Below are 18,507 nucleotides of genomic sequence, written 5' to 3'. Positions count from 1 at the left end.
CAGTCTATTATATTCAGCTTTCATAGATATGCCTGCTTCTTTGACTCCAGCCTACCCCACCTAGCTACACAGAACTTACATACATTTTCTTTTCTTTTTTTGTTTGTTTGTTTTGAGACAGGGTGTTACTCTGCCGCCCAGGCTGGAGTGCAGTGGCTCGATCCTGGCTCACTGTGACCTCTGCCTCCCAGGCTCAGGGAGCTGCTATTTCAGGTGGGAGCCACCACACCTGGTGTATTTTTTACAGAGACACGGTTTCATCCTGTTGCCTAGGCTTGTCTCTCGAACTCCTGGACTCAAGCGATCCGCCCGCCTGGGCCTTCCAAAGTGCTGGGATTACAGGCATGAGCCACCGTACCTGGCCCTATTTTATTTTAATCATAGTATTTAGAAAGTCAAAAGATTGAGCAGCTTTCTCCCTTACATATTTATTGCTCAAGTCTATTGGTTTGCGAAAACTAGAGTGTGAGTTTTGATAAGAACAGTATATTTGGGCCAAGCATGGTGGCTCACGCCTGTAATCCCAACACCTTGGGAGGTCAAGGTGGGCAGATTACTTAAGGTTGGGAGTTTGAGACCAGCCTGGCCAACATAGTGAAAATCTGTCTCTACTAAAAATACAAAAAAATTAGCTGGGCGTGGTGGCGGGTGACTGTAATTCCAGCTACTCAGGAGGCTGAGGCAGGGGAACCACTTGAACCCGAAGGGAGGAGGCTGCAGTGAGCTGAGCTTGTGCCACTGCACTCTAGCCTGGGCGACACAGCGAGACTGTCTGAAAAACAAAAAACAAACAAACAAAAAGAACAGGATATTTGTACAGTTTCAAAGAACATTCCTAGAATTTACTTAAAAATTACCAAGGGGAAAAGGGTGTCTATATAGAAGCAGACCTCACCTTAACTAGTGACCAGAGTTAACATCACAGATGCACTGAGAAGGAAGGATTCACGATCACTTCTCCGCTGTTGCTGCCAAACACAAAACCTCAAAGGAACTCTGAGTGTGGGTGTTCTACAAAGTCAATGTCAGGCCAAGGTCATGACAAAAAAGGTTGGCTGAGCAACTGTTCTAGTGTAGAGAGAAATGGAAGTTAAATGTCATGGTTGATCCTGGATTGGACTACTGACCAGAGTTACCAATATCATTATTAATTATTATCGTTACTGCTATTATTTCATTATATTATTATTGAGACTCTTGGTAAAATCTGAGTAAGGTTTGTTGATTACAAAATGGTGGACGGACGCGGTGGCTCACACCTGTAATCCCAGCACTTTGGGAGGTGGGTGGATCGCTTGAGGCCGGGAGTTTGGGACTAGCCTGGCCAACATGGTGACATCCCATCTCTACTAAAAATACAAAAATTAGCCAGGCATGGTGGTGTGTGTCTGTAGTCCCAGCTACTCGGCTGCAGTGAGCCGAGATCGCATCGCTGCACTCCAGCCTGGAAGACAGAGCGAGACTGTCTCCAAAAAAAAAAAAGGTATTGTATTAATGCTAAATCTCCTAATTTTGATACCTGTGCTGTGGTTACAGAAGCGAAGTGGATGTCCTAGTTCTAAGGAAATACACACTGATGTATTCAGAGGCAAGGGAGCATGATGTCTACAACCAACTCTCAAATGGTTCACAAAAACGTGTCTGAGTGTAGAGAGCGTGAGGGCACAAATGTGGCCACACATTAGCTATCGACGAGTCTGGGCGAAGGACATATGGGAGTCTTCGGTACTATTTTTGTATTGTTCAGGCAAAGTTTAAAATCATTTCAAAATAAAAAGCTAACGTTTATTAGGAGTACCTCTCATGATAATATTGCAGAGAAAAAAATGGAATTTAAGAAAAGTATCTTTACTGAAGTTCTAATACAGTTAATGTATCTAACTGAAACGTTTTACTATAATAATAAAAATTCCTTTTATTAGCATCTCAGATGTGCAGAATAATACAATAATCATTATCAGTGGGGGTTTCCCTCCTCCTTAATATCATGACACAAGCCTTGTGAGACCTGGAAGCAGGTTTCTGGCACAGGAACTGCCCTTTGTCCAATGACAGACGAATTCCCAGAGCACCATCCCCACAGCAGATACGAAGCCTCGCCTCGTGATGAATTCGGGAGTGATCCTTCCAAAAAAACACTTCCATTTTTTTCACTCCCCTGAAGAAAACCATGGGTTCTCCCCAGCCTTGAGGAGGAAGCCCAGGCCCCTTGGCCAGGCACACAGGACTCTCTCTAACCCACTGCGGCCTGACTGGGCTTTTGGTCTGCAGGTTCCAAAGGTGCCACCCGCCCTGAAGCACTGTCCTCTCTATGTCCACCTGCCCTCTAAGCCCTTCCCATTCAAGGAAGATTCAGCTCAGTGTGACGCCAGCTGCATGGGTGTCCCCAGGTGCCCCCAAGAACTTGCTTAAATGTAGCATCACATACTTTTATTTCTTAAGCCTATATCCCTGCCAGAGGTAGACAAGTGCTGTTCCTTATTACCTCTTCCATGTCACCCGCCTCCCCTCCACAGTGCTGGCAGAAGAGCTTCGGGACCTCCATGGGGCCCCACTGAAAACCGCTGCTCATGGACTACTCTGCAATGGGAACCTTTCACGGGAAAGACAGGAAACCATGCTCCATCTTCGCCAACTACTGGAAAGCTCCACGGACAGCTGGGAAATGAAATCAACTTCCATGTCGCCTCTCCCTCTCCACCTCCCGGGCCTCCCTGTCCTCAGCGGGGGCTGTCAGGCCAAATGGTCCCTGAGGCCTCACGCGCCATCTATTTTCAACACACATCACTGTTTTCCTCTGCCAAGTGGGACTTGTTAGGCCCTACAGGATCAATATGGCAGCCCTGAGCCTAAGACACAGGCGTCTACCACTTCCAGCAACCAGGTGTGCAAATGAGAACAAGAGAGATTGTTGTGCATTTTAGAAAAAGGTCTTTCCTAGGACTTTTTTAAAAACCAGAGAACATGCCTTAGGACACCTAACTATTTGTGAAGTATTTATTTTAGCATGATCTCCCTTTGAGGGGTGCAGTCAGGGTGCATTTCACCTTTCTACCACGAGAAGGTGCACTGCGGAGAGCGCAAAAGAATGAGGCTGCAGCTTACTGGAACTTGCAGCAAACTGGGCAGAAACTGGAGCCCTAGGCAGCGAGGCGAAAAATCCCACAGAAATCTGCAAAACCCAGGAGATTACCAGCAGCCACAGGAGCAGAAGGGCAGGACACAGGCAAGCCGAAACGGTGGGAAAGAGCAAGGCCAACGTCACTGAAGAAAATCCAACTGAGAATAACGTAGAGAAAGAGAAGGAGAGCCGAGCTCCGGGGGCTGCTGGTGACAGAACAGGCAGGAAGCGTGGTCCACGGGAACCTGCCGGGGAGCCTGGCAACTCCCACCTGAGAACCTGTGCTCTGAGAGGACACGGGGATGAGGATTCCTGAGCAGTCGGGGGCCTCACTTCCTTTGGGGATAACTAGGGGTACCTTCCCCCAGGAGGGCTGTGAAGCGTTAGGGATGTCCGCTCTTGGCATGGGACAGAAGGGACTGCCTATAAATGCTGGCTTGAGATGGAGGTGCAGGTGGTGACAGCTAAGGGGTGCCACTGAACTCCCCGTGGATCCAGAGGGGAGTGGACAGGAAGCCATGTCAGACCACGGGACCTGGGGGCTGGGTGGACTGAGGTGGAGCCACTAACCAGGCCTGGCGCCTGAGGCGAGGCCAAGAATGGCGCTAGCTCTGCTCCATTTCCTCCGGCAGAGCAGGATCGCTCATTTTCAAGCTGTGCCGCCCATGTCCCAGCCACTGTTTTAGATATTAACGTGTTTAATCCTCACATCAGCCACAGGAAGTAGGTGTTGCCGTCATCTCTACCGTACCATTGAGAAAAGGCAGAGAGCAACGACGTCATGTGCTCAAGGTCACACACAAAGGGCCTGGCAGGGCTAGAATTTGAACACAGGCTGGGCTGGCCCCACACCTCCTCTTAAGACCTCTCTTCGGCCGGGTGCGGTGGCTCAAGCCTGTAATCCCAGCACTTTGGGAGGCTGAGACGGGCGGATCACGAGGTCAGAAGATCGAGACCATCCTGACTAACACGGTGAAACCCCGTCTCTACTAAAAAAATACAAAAAACTAGCCGGGCGTGGTGGCAGGCGCCTGTAGTCCCAGCTACTCGGGAGGCTGAGGCAGGAGAATAGCGTAAACCCGGGAGGCGGAGCTTGCAGTGAGCTGAGATCCGGCCACTGCACTCCAGCCTGGGCTACAGAGCGAGACTCCGTCTCAAAAAAAAAAAAAAAAAAAAAAAAAAAGACCTCTCTTCAAGATAGAGACACCATCCTGTCCACAGACTCCCAGGCCTGGAGGTGTCTGCACCCTGTCCACCCTTGCGTCACCCTGCAGGGGCTCCTTACCGGCCCTGCCTCAGTCCCATGAACACCCAGGGGCAGCACCCAAAGACCCTTCTCCCAGTGACTCTCATTCAAGACAGACCCAGCAGAGGGGCAGTGAGACCTTAAGTGAGCCCCTATAATAAATGTCCATTTATTAATTACATCGGAAAATACTGGAAGGAAAACACGGTACTTTTTCCTTCCACGCCAGATACACAAGTCTTTAAGAGGTTCAGTGTACTGTGGAAGGCGCGTTTACTGTGCCCTTTTTACACCTGCTCAAATGTTGCCTTTCTCCTATAAAACATGCACCAGACCTCACTAGCTCAAAAGGCAAAGAACAGGATGGCTGTGAGGCAACTGACTTCAATACCCTTTTGAATTAGGCGGTTGCTGTTTTGCTGTATGTGTGGGGACCTCATGTTCTTTAACACTGCGTGACATCCCAGTTGGCCTGTCCCCTGACTTCTTGTGCCCACAGGTCCTTACTGAAGTGGATTCAGAGAATTCTGTTATAACCTAAGTTAGCAGGCACCTGGAGATTGTTTGCAGCGCACCCAGCAGGAGATGCACTCCAAGAGCGAGCTGTGGGGAGAGGAGGCGGTGGAGAAAGAGGCCTGGTCCTCAGGGAGCGAACACAGCCAGCCTCATCATTTTCTGATGGCGCTGGGAGGTGGGTTTGATGAGGCTCTGGGCAGGAATGGTCACCGGGGGTGCAGGGAACCCAAGTGGAGGCTGCCGTGGGGGAACGCATGCTGACCTGATTACATGGTGGGCTTCAGCTTGATTGGTTAAAAAAAAAGACACACACACGAAAACCCACAGCACAAAGCCCTCTAGCAGGAGACAGAGACAGGCTTGGAGAGGGAATGCAAATACTGTGTGGAAGAATCTAACCGGGTTATGCGCATTCTGGAGATTCTGCACACATCCCCCAAACAGATGCAGCAGCACATGGCAGCAGCCGCTGAGGCTCTGCAATGGCAACCCCTGGGCTGGGCCCCGCACTTGGCTCCTATGCAGGGCCACAAGCTGCACTGAGCGTAGGCCACTTGCTCAAAGTCACACCAGGCTGTCTGGCTCCCGGGGCCTTGGCCCAGGCCACTGTGGCCTCCTTTGCCTGCACATTGACCGAACACTCAGACGCTAGCCACACAGGGTGCCTCCTGACTTGGGGCTGCTGTTGGGAAGTGACAGAGGAGCTCTGCCCTAGGAGGAAGGCAAAACACTGGCCTCTGCTCTCTGGGTAATCATTTAGGAAACACCAGGTGGTAATTAGACAGAGAACTGACCAACAGATCAGACTGCTTTTCCGTTTCTTGTTTAGCCTTCTTTATCCTCTTCCCCTTAGAAAAAACTAGCAAAATACAATTTGAAAAGAGCTAATAAAGTACCCACATTTTAAGAATAAAAATCAAACAAATGAATAACTCAATTGAATTCAACAGTGATTTTGCTTGGTGTGGTGCTAAAGGATTTTTGGAGGAGGAGGCAACCACAACATTCTTCTTCTTTTTTCTTTCCTTCTTTTTTTTTTTTGAGATGGAGTCTCTGTCGCCCAGGCTGGAATGCAATGTCACGATTTCGGCTCACTGCAACCTCCGCCTCCTGGGTTCCAGCTATTCTCCTGCCTCAGCCTCCTGAGTAGCCGGGATTACAGGTGCCTGCCACCATGCCCAGCTAATTTTTCTATTTTTAGTAGAGATGGGGTTTTACTATGTTGGCCAGGCTGGTCTCGAACTCCTGACCTCAGGTGACTGGCCTGCGTTGGCCTCCCAAAGTACTGGGATTACAGGTGTGAGTCATCACACCTGGCCTATTTTTTCTATTTCATAAATGATCAATCTATGTTTTAGCATAATCACTTAACACTATTTATTTTGCATCATTGCATCTGCTGGCCGCTATGCAAAATTTGGCTGCTCAGACACGGTGCCCACTAGTGAGGGGCTTATGGGTGGGAGTCAAGCCTTGAACAAAGATAACCTGAAGTTTTGGGTGTATTCATGAGAAAAACTCTAATCAGGCAATTGTCAATTCATTATTTGTAGCTAATCTCAGTACTTCTCTTTTCTATTGTGATTTATGTTTTGTAAAACACGTTTGCATTATTTCATTTGAAATTAAAATTTAACATATCATGCTGGCCTTGCCTCCAAAGATTTCACATTATTCTGCAGCAAATATTCTGCTGGTTTGCTGTGAAGATAAGTGGAGTTTTTTTGTTTTTTGCTTCAACCTGGTATGAAACACCCCTTTACAGTTCTGGCTTGTGAAGGGAACAACTGTATCACATGAGCTCGAGGTCACAAGAACTTTATCAGTCTATCATTGTTCATCACAACCTGAACAATACCACAAAAAGGAGATGGGCCAGTTTATGGATAATTGCAAAACCAGACGATCATCCCCATGTAAGCTACCAATTTCCTTTCACAATTTGCTTGAAAATCTTTGCTAACAAGCCCTCCTTCACCCCTCTGCCACCAAATCTGAAAACATACCTGCGTCTGCACCTGTTCTCTGCCTTCCCTCCTGTTCAACAAGTGGGGAGGTGGTCTGGTCTTTTTTTGTTCTGGATCCTATTCTTTTTACCTTCTCGAGGACTGGACTCCTGCCATACACAGCCTCTTTCTTCTGTATTGTCATTTTCTCCTGCTTTACCAAGCAATTCCAGTCCTTTTCATTCAGATGGGCTTTTGTATCTTTCATCTTAAAGAAACCCTCTCTTGACCTCACCTACCTTCCCAGCTGCTGCCTGCTCCTCACGCTTCCTCCACAGCAAAACCTGCAGAAAGCCTCATCTGGCCCTGCCACCTCCCCCCGCTCACATCACATTCTCTCCTCAACACCCGCCACCTGGGTCCTCATCAAGGTCACCGGTGACCTTGAAGCTGCCAAAGTCATGTTACTTTAATGTCTGTCTTGACTGCCCGGTCAGCACTGCCCACCGCTGACATCCCTTCCTTCTGCAGTGGCTCTTCCTGGGGCCTCACACATCCAACTGTCCACCTGGCATCTCCGCTTAGATGTCAAAATAGTCACCTCCGACTCACTAGGAAAACAAAACCTCCTCATACCTGCCTCCTCCCAACCTGTTTCTACCTTCTATGCAGAAATTCAGACCAAACGCTCAGAGTCATTCTCGATTGATCTGTTTCCCCTCAGTACTCACATCCACATGCCAGCAAGTCTAAATGGTTCTGTTTCCAAAATAAACCCCAACTCAGACCACTTTCCTCCACCCCCATGATCCCCTCCCACTGCAAGCTGTCCCATTACCTTTCCTCTGTATTATTACAATGGTCTCCGAGGTGGCTACCCTCCTTCAACTCCTGCCTCCCCACAATCCATTTTCCACCCACAGCCAGAGTGATGTTGATGAAACACATGAGATCTCACGGCTCCATTGCTTAGAACCCTCCAAAGCTTCGTGTGTCCGGACACACCTGGCCTGTAAGGCCGATGGTAAGATCCAGCCTCCGAATGTCCCTGGCCTCCCCGCAGCAGCCCTTGGCTGACAGGTGCTAACCACATTTGCCTGCTTTCCGTTACAACTTCGGATTCATGGAATTCAACTGAAATTCAAATGAAAGACACACAAAGACCAAGAGACCCAAAGAGCAACCCACCCGCATTGACCCCATTGCAATACTCTCAGAGAAAACTCTCAAGATGTTTGTTTCCAAGTTATTATTCTCATTTTCCTTCTTAAATTGAAGAACCCTAAAATTAATTTTAAACTTTAATATAATGTAGTTGGTTCAAAAGTTATCTTATCCCTACGGGAAAATTAACTTAAGACCCTCAAATAATTGAACCGTGACACTAACAGGCTTTCTCAAGGATTCAATCTCAAAAAAGTACTGGATTGAGTAAAACAGTGTTTTGTTTACCATTAAAATACTTGATTTAGCTCTACTTGTAAAATCTACTTGTACGTTACAAAAAACATACATTCTTGTAAATAAAAGTCAATTTTCCCATGGAGCATATAAGTCAGATTTGTCTCGATATCATTGTGAATGAGGATCATCAAAATATGAAACCAAGAACTACACAATTTAATAAGTAATAAAAATATTTCCAAGCACTATGAAATAAATGTCATGAAAATTCTGTGCATGTTAAAATTTAAAATGGCATTTTCAGAAGGAATGTTGCATATTTAACATTAATTTCCTTATTTATATAAGTCTGGGCTATATTAAAAATATAAAAATATACATAAATATATACATAAAATATACTCTCATCTGACATGTGCGTAGACATTTAAGACAACAGAATGTTAGGCTTAAAAAACACCAGTAAAACTAACTCCCACAAAATATTACCTCTGAAAGAGCATTGTAATTACATTTGCATCTGCTGGTGCTAAATTCTCCTTTATTACAATGACAATTAATTATGCTTTCTGATAATAACTTTTAAGTAACCTTAATTTATCTATATGAAAATATATGCATTCAGAGCAAATGGTTTCTGAAGTTTTTAATTAAAAATGTTCATGATTTAGCTACAAAAACACTTTCACAAACTAGCTGCTTTGGATTCCTTAGATAATACAGGTGGGAGTTACCAATTGTTTCTGGATTTGGGGTTGAATATGGGATGCCTCATCAACCGTGAGACTGTCATGAACAGGAGAAAGAAGACATGAGACTGACTAATAAATCTTAATTTTAATTTCTCACTAGATGTTAAGAATAGCATTTCCCCCAAATATATAAGATGTTTTATGATTACTTTTAGGCAAACAAGATAGGATAAATCTGAGAACTCAGATGCTTTTCTATAAATGTCTAAATCTGAAGTTGAAAGGAAACACCACTCCCGATTTCAACCAGGACCATGTAGTTCTGGGTGATTTGCCAGTGTACACAGCATCAGTGAGAACCGGGAGGACACCTGCACCTCCAGTTAGCGGAGGATCCTGGTGTGGCTGGAGCATCTTCTGCCTACCCTTTCCCCTGCCATGTCAACTCCTTGCCCTCTCCAAGCCATCCAGTTAAAAACATGGGGCCAGATGCCTGGCCCCTTCTTCTAGCCAGCGTGCCACTGCTCACTCCTCCATTTTAGAAATTCCACAGATATCACTGGCTCTACATTGGTATGCTTATCAGAAGCAAAAGTCATATTAAAGGATGAAAATAAAAGCTTTTTAAAAAAGTCATTTTTGGCCGGGCGTGGTGGCTCATGCCTGTAATCCCAGCACTTTGGGAGGCCGAGTCGGGCAGATCACGAGGTCAGGAGATCAAGACCATCCCTAACGTGGTGAAACCCTGTCTCTACTAAAAATACCAAAAAAACTAGCCGGGCGTGGTGGCGGCGCCTGTAGTCCCAGGTACTCAGGAGGCTGAGGCAGGAGCATGGTGTGAACCCGGGAGGTGGAGCTTGCAGTGAGCCGAGATCGCGCCACTGCACTCCAGCCTGGGCAACAGAGCAAGACTCCGTCTCAAACAAACAAACAAACAGAAAAAGTCATTCTTATTAGCCATCCCAACACAGAGCCCACAGGACAATGGTGCTCTGGAGAGAAGGGGTGGGGTGAGCTGGGGGACACGGGCCTTGCAGGCAGGGCAGGGCCTCTCTGTTTTACACATCAGTTTCTCCACATGCTTCCCTTCAAAGAGAGGATTCTGAGAAGGAAGTATGTCTCCACACCACCATGCCAGGCAATACAAACTCTGAAATACTGGTATTGATGAATACAGACACACACACACACACACACATACACATACACACACTCTTCTGGTGCACTGTAACAAAAATGACTTTCTGAGAAGCTTAACAAACACTTTTCCTTTGAAACATGCTTTATGAAATGACCAAATATTTTAAAGAAATGTATATTCTGAAAATGAGAGAAAACTAATATTGATGTCACTCTTTTGCATAAGCAATACTGCCATCCAAGTGATTAGGAAAAGCAGCCCTAAATAATGCAGATGTGAACCAAACTGCATTTTAATATGATAAACATTCAGAAGTGATCCATGCTATCATTTTTTAAACAATGCATTCTTCTCTTAATTGATCTGAAGGCTGTGCATCTTAAGAGTAAACTGAATTCTGCTGTTTCTGTAATTCCCAGGGAGACAATTACCCACCATAAGTATTTTTCTCTACTCATGTAATTTCTACTGTTGTTATCTGGGAAACTGCTTAATTGTTAGTTTAAGAATACAGACAGGGAAAAGAGCACCATCAACATTTCTTAAAGGTATGCTGCCTTCCTGATTATCAGCCTTCCCCGTACACTCATAGAAGCATGTCTTGCAATGCCACTGTAGTTAATTTTTTTTTTTTTTTTTAGATGGGAATCTCGCTCTGTCGTTCAGGCTGGAGTGCAGTGGCATGATCTGGGCTCACTGCAACCTCCACCTCCCTGGATCAAGCAATTCCCCTGCCTCAGCCCCCTGAGTAGCTGGGATTATAGGCGCACACCACCAAGCCCAGCTAATTTTTTTGTATTTTTTGTAGAGATGGGGTTTTACCATGTTGGCCAGATTGGTCTTGAACTCCTGACCTCAGGCAATCCGCCCACCTTGACCTCCCAAAGTGCTAGGATTACAGGTGTGAGCCACTGCCCCTGGCTGTAGTTAATATTTTTAACAAACATAAATATTTTGGTACAGAATAAGTATTTCTCTTAGGCATTTAGAGAGCTGGATTTCAAAGAAAGTTAATAATGAATTAGTATCAATATTGATTCTCAACAAGAAACCTTATTAAAAATGGTTCCATCTTTCACTAGTTAGACTATTTCAGGAAGCACTTCTTACCTGGGAATATTCAAAGTCAGTGATAGGGGCTATGCTCTTGATGTAGTCTGATCGAAACTGGTTTTCAGGGTTGGCCAGCGGAACTGGAGGTATTATAGTACTCATTGCTGAAACTATTGTCTAAAATGGAATAAGAAAAAAATATGGATAAACATTTAGGCTCCATGTATGATAATCTACAATATGTAATTTCTGTCTACAGTTTTAGAATGAAGCGCACTTGACCTTCCTAGTAAACAATCATTTAAAAAAGTCCTTACCACGATAGCATCTTTAACATTTTTCCGGATGTCCAGAATTTTCTGTTTCTTTTCCCTGTATTAAAAGAGAGTTGTTATTAGCTTAATTTACCCTTAACACTGATTCCAATCAATTGAGTGGGATTTTAAATTTCCAGCTACAGCACTGACCTAGACTGGTTTCACTAGAGGTCAGTATCATCCCCCAACACAACATCTGCAAAGGTTTTATCTGGGAAAGGAAAGCACCCTCCTTTTCTAATTTGCACTCTAAACAAACTTGAATGCACATATTTTTTAACTCTATAGCTTTAAACAACCATGCAGCTTACATAAAAACAAGGCAAAATCGCTATGAATATTGCATATAAATATAACGATGCAGCTACACTTGTAAATGTATTTTACCTAGGTCTATCCCATGGAGAATATGCTGATAGTTATAAACTGAAATAGATGCAGACAAATATTGTATTGAAAAAATATACTGAGCTATTGGTTAAGTGTACTCAGAGCAATACCAGTAATACAGATCAATACTCCAAGAATACCTATAAATCATATTTTGTTAAGCAGGTTTTTTCTTTAAATTAGACACTAACAGAAGGATTTGCCTAAATATACCAAATCCAACAGCAAATATCTAATTTTTTCCCCCTTGAATGTCTACTCAATTATCAAATACATTGTTTAGAGAAAGCACTTCTGGGACGTTTGGGAGAGACGAAGTTTGCATGCAGTTTGGAAGCAAAACCGAAATTGATCATTCTTACTCGGGATTAAACCCATTGACGTGCAGGATCCTCATCTGTTTGACGATAGTGCTTTTCCCAGACTCACCAGCCCCTGCAAACAAACAGAAAGTAGGCTGTGAACTGTGTCCGGATATCGCTGCCATTTCTCACCACTAGCCGGGTCTGAGCAATCCTCCTCCGCCAGCACAGGGATTTCCTACCCGCGGGTTCCTGGCTGGAGGAGCTCGCCCCGGCCGCCGTCTGGGCTCCGCCGCTCGGCGGTGCGCGCGCCCCTCGCCCGGCCCTGCCCGCCCAGCCCGGCGCTCGCTGCTCCTGACTGTGCGCTCGGCTGGGGCCGGGAGCCGCCGCGCGCCCCTCGGCCTTACCCAGGAGCAGCAGGCGGTGGGTAGCCTTGTAAGCCAGGCGCTCTTTCTGCAACTGCTTCTCGATCTTTTTGTTGGCCTCGCGTCGTTCCTTTTCATCGACGCCCTGGTCTTCTGTCGTCTTGCTGTTGCCGCCCAAACATCCCATGCCTGCCCGCTGGGATGGACGTCAGGCAGTTAGGAATGTGCGCAAAAAGCAATAGAGAGTTGGAGACGTGCGCGGCTCCCGCGACGGCCGGTCTCTTTCCTGCTGCTGAAAGAGACGGTCTGGTCTCTTCGGTGTTTTCCGATTCAGAGCAGGCGTTTCTTCTCCCTCCCCCTGCCCACCGCAAACTCCCAACTAAATGGCTGTAAGGAAGACGCGCGGAGTAAAATGCCTTTTTAAACGAGAATTGTTTTAAAATCTGCTGGATGAATGCGGCACAATGAACGGAGACGGGAGGCGAGGGCGCCGGTCTCCGCTGGAGACAGCCGAGGTGGCGTAGCGCCCTGGGTTCGCCCCGCGTCCCCGCGCCCGCACTCCGAGCCTCGCTCAGCCCCGCCCAGCGGGTCCCCGAGGGGGCGGCGCGCTCCACTGGGTGCTGGGTCCCAACCAGCCGGGGTGGTGGCTGAGCGTGGCGCGGAGGACAGAACGCGCCACCGGGGTCCCACAGGACGACGATGGGCACCTGCCGGGCCGGCTCGCGCCCCGCTAGTCCTCTGCCGTCGGACGTGCGCCCCCTCCCTGGTCTGGGATCCCGGTGCAGGGAAGGGAAAGGGAGACTGACTTTGGGGGCGGCCGGGCCGCTGGTCCCGGAGCACTCGGAGAGGCGCTACCACGCTGTAGGGGTCTGGGAGCTGATCCCCCACGGAGCCCGGCCGGCGGGGGCGCTTACACGCTGGCCGGCCTGGGGTCCGGGCCTGCAGCCCCTCCGCCGCACCGCGGTTGCCTGGCTCTCTTGCACCCCGAGCCGGGAAAGTGCGCCTGGGCGCGCGCCCCGTGTTGGCTCGGACGCGTCCCTGCTCCTGGCGGGCGAAGACTCCCGCAGGATCATGCATATTCTAGCAGGGAGGAGGATCCCTCCGAGGCTCACCAGTCACACCGCCTTTGTTCTGCTCAGCTTCTAGACTATTCCAGCTCGCCCACGTCGCCGCCTCCCGAGCCTCCTGTCTTTACCTCCAGCCCCCGTTTCTCCTGTGCAGTGCTCCCAAGCAGCGCTACCACTCTTCCAGAAGGCACTGTGGCCTCGAACTTGGAGTTGTAGCAGAGGAAGGAACTAGGGCGCGAGACTGGCACCTGCCCTCTGTTACTGAGGCCCCTCCAATAGGGCCGCGGCCGGCAGCTCGGCGTTTGCAGTGTTGGACTTGGGGGAAGGAGGTCAGAAGAGGGGGTCGGGCCGAAGTCGTGGACGCCAGCCGTGGGCGTGGAGAGGTCACTGTTCCCTGTGTGTGGCTGCTCCCGTCCCAGTTGACGGCTTGGCGCTGCGCTGTCTTCTACTTGTCTTTGCTCAGCTCCGTCGTCCCTCCACCTTCCAAGAAACCTACACGGTCTTGTTCACTGCGGAGCTGGCCGCCTTCAGGAGAACAGACCCCAGCTCGCCCCGGTCCCCCAAGAGGCGCTTCCCCTACCCTCAGGCCCGCCGCTGCCCTGTGGACCTTCGCCCCTCACCCAGGGCACCTTCCCCTCTCCACTCTTGCTTCAACTTCTCCTGCTACCGGCTGGTTTCCCTCAAGCAAGCCAACACCTTCAACTCTGTCCCACCTGAACCACACAACACCTTCCATCTCACGCCCCTTGTTAGTTCCACCAGTTTTTCTCCTGCCCACCGCAGCCAAGAGTTAGAAAGGTCGCGTCTGACCCCGCCTGTATTCCCCTCCTGCTACTCCCACCTCAGTCCCTGGCAGCCTGGCCTCCACATTCACCCCACAGGGAAAATACTCTCATCAAGGTCATCTAGGTCATCTCATCCATGAGGTTTGGTCTTTATTTTCTTCGCGTCTCTGTGGCTCCTGCTTTGACTCCTCCTAGAGACTGCACTGGGTTTCAGGCTGCCCCTCTGGCTGGTGCATCCGGGCTCCTCCACCCAGGGGTCTGAGCGCAGCCTCTCAACCCGCACACCTGTTCCTGACGGGCTGACTGCATCCTCCATAGTCTGCCCACTCAGCTCTCACCGCACCCACCACGGATCCCTAGCCCAGCCCATCCTGCTGACCGCCACCGTCCCGAGACACACCACCCCCACGGTGCCGCCAGTGTCTCGAATTCACCTTGCCAAAGACTGAGCTCATGCCCCGTGCCACCCTCACACCTTCTACCTGCTCCTTTCTCTCTCTGTTCTTTCTCTTGAATAAGGGCCCCTAATTTAACAAACCAGAACGGTGGGAGTTATGCCAGACTCTATTTTCTCACAAACCCCAACAGTTACTGCATCCTGTTGAGTATCTGTCCTGTTCTTTCTGTGGCGTCTGCCACTGCTGTGGTCTTAGATTACTAATAGAGCTGGATTTCAGAGGCCTCCGGAGGGTTTCCACTGCCTCCTGTCTCATTTCAGTGCACCTTGCACAATGCTGCTACTGCGGTAATACAAACCCAGTCACATCACTGTCCCCATGATCTACAAGCCCCGGGCCTGGTCCTTCTGGCTGGTTAGTATAAACTCTCCGCTTCTTAGGGCGCACCCCATCCCTCCTAACACTCCCAGTTCCTGAACAGGCTGGTCGGGTGCATGTGCTGCTTGTGTCTTGGGAATACCTGGGGACTCTCTTTTCTGGGCCAACTCCTAGTTATCCTTCCAGCCTCAAGCTGGGCCTCACTGCCTACCTCACACTGGGGGTTAAGCATGTCTTCTCATGCTCTAAGGGAGCACCGGAGTCTCTGCTCGTCCCACCCATCACCTTGCATTGTGATGGTTTAACTGTGTCCTCAAAATTCCACTAGACTGTAGACCCCTTGAGGGCCGAGGCTGAGCCTGTCCTGGTACCTGCTGCACCTGTACCTGGTTCAGTGCCTGACCCAGAGGAGATGCTCTGGGAATATTTGTCAAGGGAATGAATGACGTTATGAAAGCCAAAGATAACTCCAGCTCAAAGTGTGAATTCTCATCAAAGGAATTTCATGACCACACGTTAAACTAAAAAAACATTTGTTCAGTACAGTACTTTTCAGTAAATATTCCTACTGAAAATAAAAATACATTTTAAAAAAGCAATGAATTACTTTTCTAGACATAGGCAGAAGCAAACATACAGTGTCAGACTCCATTCTGAGCTAGGTTAAAAGTTCAAGTTTTGTGGAAGGAGACTGTTGAGCACAGTTTCCACAACTCACATCTTGTGAGTGTGTAAACACATATATTCACACATGGCAATATCAACCCAGCATGCGCTATGGCTAGTGGGGCAGTGAGAAGGGAAGATTTTTTTTTTTTTCTTTTGAGACAGAGTCTGGCTCTGTTGCCCAGGCTGGAGTGCCATGGCATGATCTCGGCTCACTGCAACCTCTGCCTCCCAGCTTCAAGCAATTCTCATGCCTCAGCCTCCCGAGTAGCTGGGATTATAGGCACCTGCCACCACACCCGGCTAATTTTTTGTATTTTTAGTAGAGATGGGGTTTCACCATGTTGGCCAGGCTGGTCTCGAACTCCTGACTTCAAGTGATCCAACCGCCTCAGCCTCCCAAAGAGCTGGGATTATAGACCTGAGCCACAGTGCCTGGCGAGAAAATGTATGTATCTATGCTTTTTTTTTTTTAAAAAAAAAGCATAGAGTAGTGGGATTTTTATAAGGATTTGCCAACTTTTTTAATGTCAAGATTTCTATAAAATGTTGGAGAGCAGGGGACAAAATAAATCCCTTGAAAACTTATAAAGGGAGAATTATATTAGAACCTGAAGCCACATTTTTAAGGCAGTCTGATATTTAGTTTCCCTAAAAATATAGCAAAAGATTTCCACTTGTTCAGATTTAGCGATCACTGTTAAAGATAAATTCTATACTTGAAATTTAAGAAGGATTAGGTAAACACATGTGATGAAAAATATACCAAAATATACCCAAAAGGTTAATATATTAATAATACAATGATAATGTGTGTGCTGTAAAACTGCTTCTAGTTATGGAGTGATTGCTGGCACTGGGTTAAATCGTTTCCATGGAACAATTTACTTGGTATTTGCGCTAAAAGGTGGGAACTATTGTCATCATCATTTTACAGAGGCTGAGAGGCTGAGTAAGAAGAGTACCTGGGACACAGACCCTTGTAGCCTGGCTGCAACATTCGCACTATTACCTGCATTGTGTGCCACAACACATTGCCAACACTCTAAAACATAAAAGCACTTTCCTTATACAGTGATGAGACATTTCTTACAAAAAATGCAAAGCCAATCTTAGCCTATTTTCAGGCAGGAATTCAAGACACCTTAAAACATTTTTTAACCCAATCACCTGACCTTTTTCTAGTCTGGTCTGGGAAACCGATTCTCATGTGTGTTTAGAACCATTGGATTAGCATCAGGTGTACCAGCTGGCCACCTGGAGCAGTGGGAGCAGGGCTGGGGAGGAGGGTACCAAGAGCAGAGTGGCTCCGGCTCCCAGTGTGAGCGTCTGTTGCTAGGCAACCGCAGCAGCAGCAGCAGCATTGCGCTCCTCGGCAACACACCCACCTGCGGGGACCCAGGGCTGCCCTGGGAGCTGCGGGCAGAGGGTCCAGGCTGACTGCGCCAGAGCCAGGAAGAGAAGGTCCTGGTCACCTCATGGAGAATTTGAAAGGCACAAAAGTAAAACAGTTGTTTCCTCACTCTTGTTGAAGTTCAAGACATCTAGGAGGTCTCAGAAGTCTCTTTCTTTCTCTCTCTCTCTCTCTCTTTCTTTCTCTTTAAACTTAAGACTTTTATTTTTTTCACACCCCAATAGGCCTGGGTGGTTGATTTTCCTTGCTCCCCTATCCATCCCCAGTACCCCTACCCTTCACAATGAGAAGAACATTCGCTGTTGCTCTTTGGCTCAGAGAGCACCTAGGCTTAGGCAGCTGACTTACAGTGGATTCGTGAGCGGGCGTCCGGTACTGGCTCAGCCACTCAGCCCTGCCTGGGTAGTGGTGTTCAAGCCTTGAGGGCAGGAATAGAGTTCTTTGACTTTAGGATATTGAAGGGAAATTTCTGGCCCACATTTGCTGTCATTGCATCACCAACCTGATGTTCAACATATTCCTGTAACACCTTAAACCAGGCATTTTTATTCCATCCCTGAAGGCTTCTTTTGTTCCCCAGAGAATCTCTTCAGGGTATCAGATTAGATTCCTCAAATGTCTCTCTCAGGAGCTGTTTCTCCACCCCATCTTTGGAGTTCTCATTTCTGGTGGCAGAGACATGTAACAGGAAGAAAATCGATGATGCAGCCACTAGACTCTCAGTTCAAGGCTGTGGGCAGCGTGGGCAGTTAGATCTGCGCTGAGAACAACAAACCAATAGAGCTCCTTCACAGGCCTCTGACTCTCCTCAGCCTCATGAAAATATATGTAACCCTGTGTCAGTTCATGTGATCTCTGTCCAGAGAAAATCACCATGCTATCTGTGTTCTTCCAAATCTACTTGGAAATTAAATACTTACCTACTGAAGTGTGAACTGTTGTAATGTCCTAAGTTTCCAAGGAAAATATGACTTCATCCAGAGCCTGAGTGCCTTCCTCAGAGTTCAAGAGGGTTTCATGATGTTCACTTCCAATATGATCTGCCACTCTTCCAGCAACCAATAAATCCGGCCTGCCCTCCATGCCAGTCACAAATGTCTGGGGAGTGTCCTTTGTACCGCGTCTCTTTCAGCTGCTTCACCTGGGTGGCAGCAATCACACTAGAGTCCAAGCCCCTAATAAAATGGAGCCTATCCTTCTGTCTGTCGTCAAAATTGTCCTTCTCCTTTTTCTCCCTCTCCTTCTTCTTCTTTCTTCTTTTTAGAGACAGGGTCTCACTGTGTTGCCCAGGCTTGAGTGCAATGGC

The 18,507-nt window shown here is 47.8% G+C and overlaps 1 protein-coding gene and 1 long non-coding RNA gene across 4 annotated transcripts in view; one reads left to right on the top strand and one right to left on the bottom strand.

The window, feature by feature from the left end:
* GNAL (G protein subunit alpha L) overlaps positions 1-18,507 on the bottom strand; it is a 205,406-nt gene that overhangs the window by 122,383 nt on the left and 64,516 nt on the right. The window contains exons 1-4 of one of the 3 annotated variants that reach the window (XM_009192362.4): positions 15,333-15,689; positions 12,189-12,261; positions 11,437-11,491; positions 11,177-11,296 (exon numbers count right to left, since the gene is read on the bottom strand). In XM_009192362.4, the coding sequence (XP_009190626.1) occupies positions 11,177-11,296; positions 11,437-11,491; positions 12,189-12,223 (210 nt within the window). In that variant the 5' untranslated portion in view covers positions 12,224-12,261; positions 15,333-15,689. Of the gene's footprint in view, positions 1-11,176; positions 11,297-11,436; positions 11,492-12,188; positions 12,262-12,535; positions 13,494-15,332; positions 15,690-18,507 lie in introns of those variants that run through there. The other 2 variants (XM_021929935.2, XM_009192359.3) reach the window with 2 other exon arrangements.
* LOC108583014 lies at positions 17,107-18,136 on the top strand. The gene is made up of 2 exons (XR_001897162.3): positions 17,107-17,338; positions 17,830-18,136. It is a non-coding gene; the product is annotated as an uncharacterized LOC108583014 (long non-coding RNA).

Source organism: Papio anubis, chromosome 19, assembly GCF_008728515.1.
Source record: "Papio anubis isolate 15944 chromosome 19, Panubis1.0, whole genome shotgun sequence".
NCBI lineage: Eukaryota > Metazoa > Chordata > Mammalia > Primates > Cercopithecidae > Papio > Papio anubis.
This window is presented reverse-complemented; position numbering and strand designations above follow the sequence as displayed.